The sequence below is a fragment of the Astyanax mexicanus genome, chromosome 2 (genome assembly GCF_023375975.1).
Source record: "Astyanax mexicanus isolate ESR-SI-001 chromosome 2, AstMex3_surface, whole genome shotgun sequence".
Classification (NCBI taxonomy): Eukaryota; Metazoa; Chordata; class Actinopteri; order Characiformes; family Acestrorhamphidae; genus Astyanax; species Astyanax mexicanus.
In genome coordinates, this window is record NC_064409.1 from 8,835,368 (window position 1) to 8,841,367 (window position 6,000).

Here is a 6,000-nt window from a genome sequence, read left to right on the forward strand (position 1 = left end):
TCTCTCTCTCTCCATCTCTTCTTCTATCTCTTCATCCTTTTCCTTCTCTCTCTCTCTCTTTCTTTCTCTTCTGTCCGATGCTCAGACAATGTGTGGGTGTGCACGCCGATCTGTCACTCCGCAAGGCATCAAAAGAGCCATCAAACACCTGTGGACCATTCCATCTCACACAAACACACACACACACACACACACATGGCTCTATCACCATGGCCAGGTGTCTAATTATCTTAGCCTGTCTCTATTCTCACACGCTTTGCCGGCCAAAAACACATTCAGACACACTTTCTCTGGTTCAGATGCTCTCGTTCTCTCTCTTTCTCTCTCTCTCTAACATGAAGACAGACTCTCTTTGTACAGTATGAGCTGCTAAAGTGTATTTTCTTTCTTTTTTCTCCCGCCAGGAGACAGTTTGACATGTTTTGACGCCCCGAAACACTGTGAACAGTGTAGCGCCATTTAAGCACTTCTGCTGGAATCACAGCGCTAGACTCTCAATGTGTGAAGCTATCTGTCAATCACCTCAAACCCCCTCCTGCGTCATATCAAGGAAGAGCTGGAGGGAGGGTACCACACAAACGGGTACCACACAAATGCGAAGCAAGCATGTTAAACACTGAACACTTCCATGGCATAAGCTGCGAACCAAAAAATCAAGGCTGGAGGAGAGGTGGGCTGGATTTCTTGACCTTTCATTTATAGCATAGAAATTGAGCCAATGTTCTAAATATTTTGAGGATCTGGAATAAAAACGGGCTGGATTTCTTGACCCTTATTTCATCGAGGGTTGTTTCAAAATAAAGGATGCTTCATTTATAGCATAGAAATGGATCCAATGTTCTGAGTGACTTTAAGGACATTTAATAAAAACATCAGTTTTGTCTTCAAAATCACTCATAACATTGTCTTGATTCCTTGGCCCTTATATTATAAGAAGGCTGTTCCAAAGAAAAAGATTTTGAGTGATTTACAACAAGGAAAAAAAAGACTTCACCACTAGGGGCTCTGTGGTCCAGTGAACTAAGGCATTCATAAGGTAATGCCACTATGATCTTTTGATCACTGGATTGTTTGCCTTCAGCAGCCAGAGAGCACAGTTGGCCATGCTCTGTCTCTGGTTGCGGTAAATGGGTACCACACAAATGTAAAGCAAGCATGTTAAACACCAACCACTTCCATGGCATAAGCTGCAACCAAAGTCAAGGCTGGAGGTGAGATGGGCTGGATTTCTTGGTCCTTGGTTCTTGTACAATGAGGGAAAGAAAAAATACTTCACCACTAGGGGCTGTGTGGTCCAGTGAACTAAGGCACACATAATGTAACGTCACTATGATCTGTGGATCACTGGTTCTATTCCTGAATCATATTCATATTGTTTGCCTTCAGCAGCCAGAGTCAGAGAGAGCACAGTTTTTCTGTCTGCTCTATCTGGTTGCGTAGATGGTGCTCTCTTTCCACATCACCCCTAGTGTGTGATGATGGTCAGCACAGGCGTCTGTTAGCTGCTGTATCAGTGCTGGGGAGCTGCACTAGGCTTTTTCTTTCTAGCTCTACTAGAAATAGAGCACTTCATATGGATGAGAATCAGATAATTAGCCTTCAAAATTGTGGAGAATAAATTAGGTAAAATGAGAAATAAAAAAACACAAATAGATAAAGATGCACAGTGTTCCCACAAGGCGGAACTTTTCTCTTGATGTCATCACTCAGCCTCCTTACACTGTTCCATATGTGTGAAAGAATGAAAGAATGAGCAGCTTAGAAGGACTCTTCACAGAACAGTCCTTCTAAGGACCTGTCCTATACTTTGGCTACATTCTAGGCTTTGGAATGCAACTAAAAAGTGGGCTATAGAGGGTCCTTGTTCCTCGCAATGCCAAGGGGCATCCTAGTACAGTGGAATTAACCCAGAGAAGCGTGTGATTGGCTACAGGTGGAGCAGCACCTTTTTCGTATTAAAGACGTTCTCTTTAGAAAACACCACATGCTAAAAGGCCTAAACCGCAAAGCCCACATTCCAAACCAATGATCTTCAAATGGGTCTCGGGTCTTCTTTACAAACGAGGCGTATTTTATATTTTAGTGGGAATGCATGGAGTTTGTGTGTGTGTCTGTATATGTGTCTATGTGTGTGTGTGGATTCTCACGCCCTCTGCTTTTTTTTTTTTTGCCTTTTCTAGGACCGAAATAACTCCCTCCATCTATAAAAGAAATGAGAGGGTGTTTTAATGGCCCCTACTGGAGTAAATCTGTCCCTCACGCTAACCATACAATCAACACAAACACCGGAAGACATATACAGCCACCAACATCAGCTTTTATGCACTGAGAGAATGAGAGAGAATGAGAGAGAATGAAAGCGAGACAGCGGCAGACAGACAGACAGAAAGAGAAAGAGAAAAAGAGAGAGAGACAGAGGGGAACACAGCTCCGCCACACATCGAGCCGTATACTTTTGGTCATGTTTCTGGACAAAGAACCACAGCAGCTTTCGAGCGCCTCGCTGACATTAAGAGCCAAACGGCCAAAAATATTCCAAAAATGCTGCTGTTTATTTCCGTGGGAGATGAAAAACCTCGGCTCATGAAAAAAAGCCACTCTAGACTGGGGTTCTCCACAGTCGCCACGCAAAATAACACTCTGTCCAGAGAATAACATGTTTACCACCACCGCCACCATTCACACGTTCAGCAGCAGTGCTCTTGCAGAAGAGCCATATCAGAGCTGCAGTGAATGCATGCAGGTCGTTGCATTTGATTTATGTTTATTGGTGTATTTCGCAGATTTAGGCTTCTATGCACTTGTATTTGAACAGACATTTTTATTTTTTTTTGTCTGGACATTTCATAAGAGTGAACCAAGCAAAAATTAATACAGACTAAAAAATAAAATGTCTTATACATCTATATCTATATCTGATAAAAACTCTCTTCAAGATCATTACTGTCACACACAAAAATTAAAAAAATATGTCAGTTTGGAGCATTTGTACTGGTCTATCTATCATCTCTTCATGATTTTTTAAATTAGTGTAAAATGCCAGATTTAAACTTAGTCAAAGCGTGAAAAAAAGGAAAAGAATATTTTTTTTGCATGAAAGCAATGACATATATTAATACATACATATACAGACACTCACACACACAGTGGGATATGAATTTGTAACTGTCAGCATGTGTACTGTATAACACTGATCACACACTGTACACTCTACCCACCCAGCTACTACTGCACGCTTCATATGAAGTTCCCTCTATACAGGGGTACGAGTGCATCATGCACACTGTAGTAAGTGTGCAGCTACAGTAAGCCAAGCCTAGCCTGTGTTCACACTTGCGCGACATTTCTCCTGCTGTCAATCCCTGTTCTGACTCTCTGTGAACTCGAGCAGGCATAACCAATAAACTCCAGAGACGCCTGTGAAACAGATTTTTGAGGCATGGGATAAAAACCCGCCGCTCGGCAGACTCCCGATCGGCCATCCGGGGTCATTAAAGTGTGATACGCCCCTCAGTCTGGAGCGCGTAAAGCAGCAGAGCACCAACAGGGTTCAAACCAGAGGGACAGACAGTGCAGCGGAGGAGCCCGGCCAGAGCCAACGCACACAGATACAGCTCCCTCAGACCTCCCTGAACATATGGAAACAATCTGCCACAGCAAAATGAGAATAGATGATCATACGGCTGAGAGAGAGAGAGAGGAAGAGAGAGAGAGAGAGAGAGAGAGAGAGAGAGAAAATAGACAGAAATGAAAGAGTGGAGTGACAGAGTGGAGCTAGTTAAAACAGGACAAAATGCAGAAAGATAAAAATATACAGAGGAAGAAAGGAAGTTTAAAAAAACTGGGATAGATAGATAGATAGATAGATAGATAGATAGATAGATAGATAGATAGATAGATAGATAGATAGATAGATAGATAGATAGATAGATAGATAGTGAAAGAAGGAGAGAAAATAGACAGGAATGAAAGAGTGAAGCTAGTTAAAACAGGTTGAAATGCAGAGAGATAAAAATATATAGAGGAGAAAATGAAGTATAGAGAAACTGGGATAGATAGATAGATAGATAGATAGATAGATAGATAGATAGATAGATAGATAGATAGATAGATAGATAGATAGATAGATAGATAGAGAAGGAGAGAAAATAGACAGTAATGAAAGAGTGGAGTGACAGAATGGAGCTAGTTAAAACGGCAGAAATATATAGAGAAGAAAGGGGAAGTATAGATAAAGCTGAGAGTACTGAAAACTATTAAATGCATATAGATAGATACATAGAGAGAGAGAGAGAGACCGAGAGAGAGAGAGAGAGAGAGAAGGAGAGAAAATAGACAGAAATTAAAGTGTGGAGTGACAGAGTGATGCTAAAACAGTTAAAACAGTGGGAAATGCAGAGAGATAAAAATAAAAAGATAAAAATCTAAGTATAACCCATATACAAGTCAAAATTACATTTAAAAAATGATATGTAATTTAAAGGACTTTAAAAGGTTTTCAATGTTCATTTATAAATCTTTCCCCCTTCTTTATTACTTTGTTCGATTTTTTATGCAACATTTTAGATCCTGAAGTGCCTTAAGAATGAGTGATAAAGGGGTGTAAGTGGAAGAGTTATTGAAAATAAAAATAAAGTAAATTATTTCTATTAAAACAGAGAGGATACAATCCAAGTATCTGGAAATATGCAGTCATTTCAACATATATCATTAAATTAAAGATGCATGGAAAAGTGATAACACTAAAATAATTCTAATTCTAATCCTAAAAGATTTTTTTTTTGTATAAAGTTGTATGAAAGCACATAGAGAGATAGATGAAGAATCCACACAGCAAGAGGGTGAATAGAATCAGAATTAATAAATTAATACATTAGTCTCCCAGCAGGCTGCAGCCGCTTGCCCAAACTTACCCGTGTAGGACAGCCTGAGCCGGGGCACGTTCCTCTTGCCCTGCTGCGGGGTCACTCTCTCGGGCAGTGTCGCCCCACACAGCAGCAGTACTATCCCTATCAGGTAATCCATGGTGCTGGAGCGCTGCTCTCCAGCCCAGGAGGGGCTCACAGCCCAGAGTGGCCAGGAAAGAGCACCTCCCTCTGGGGTGAAGCGCAGGTTTCTGCAGTCCTTCCTCGACCACAGAGACCCTGAGCTGCGAGCTTCTCCAAAGTAGCCAATCCCAGTCAGATCCCCAGCAGGGCAGGCATGGGTTGGGGCTCACATGGCTCCATGGAGGTGTTTCCTGGGTTGGGTTTATGAGGTGTTCAGGTCGAGTTGCTCAGGTGTTCAGTTGCTCAGGTGCTCAGGTGTATTCCTCCTCTCCCTCCTTGCTCTGTGTCTCTACAGCATCTGCAGGTACTGAGTGGAAAATGAGCTGAGAGTCCTGAGACTTTTTTTCGCAGGGATCCCGCAATGCTACGACTCCACTCTTCTTCTCTACAGCCTCTCTCTTTCTCTCTCTTTCTTTCTCTCTCTCTCTTTCTCTCCCCCCCCTACACTCTGCACACAATCACACACACTCTCTCTCTCTCTCTCTCTCTCTCTTACACACCCAGACACACACTTCCAGCCCTGTCCACAGCTCAGGCAGACTGAGAGGAAAAGAGAGAGGGAGCGACAGAGAGAGAGAGCACTACTCCATCCACTAGAGAGAGAGAGCAGAGCAGAGAAGGGGAGGGGAGGAGGGAGGGAGAGAAGGAGGGAGGGAGCGAGGGAGGGAGAGCAGCTGAAGGCGGAGGAGGGGAGTGAATGAGTGAGCAGCAGGAGGAAATGAGAGGAGAGGTACTGGGGCGAGCGAGTCCCCAGCACAGGTTGGGTTGTTGGGTTGTGAGTAAAGTGGTGAATTACTTTAAAGCAGAATAAAGTAATATTTTACACATAAAGACTTTTTAATTATTTTAAGTTTTGAGTTGTAAAAGAAAGAACGGCTTGTCTATTGTTGATACTCTGTGATTCTGCACTATGTAACTGGTGAAGTGGGCAGGAAACCCCCTCTGTTTAACA

At 42.6% G+C, this 6,000-nt stretch overlaps 1 protein-coding gene across 1 annotated transcript in view; it reads right to left on the reverse strand.

Moving 5' to 3' along the window:
• Positions 1-5,612, reverse strand: part of sema3aa (sema domain, immunoglobulin domain (Ig), short basic domain, secreted, (semaphorin) 3Aa) — a 65,355-nt gene extending 59,743 nt beyond the window's left edge. Inside the window, exon 1 of the mRNA XM_007252404.4 lies at positions 4,914-5,612. Within this exon, the coding sequence (XP_007252466.1) occupies positions 4,914-5,025 (112 nt within the window). The 5' untranslated portion in view covers positions 5,026-5,612. The remainder of the gene's footprint in view (positions 1-4,913) is intronic.
• Between the last annotated feature and the right edge of the window lie 388 nt (positions 5,613-6,000).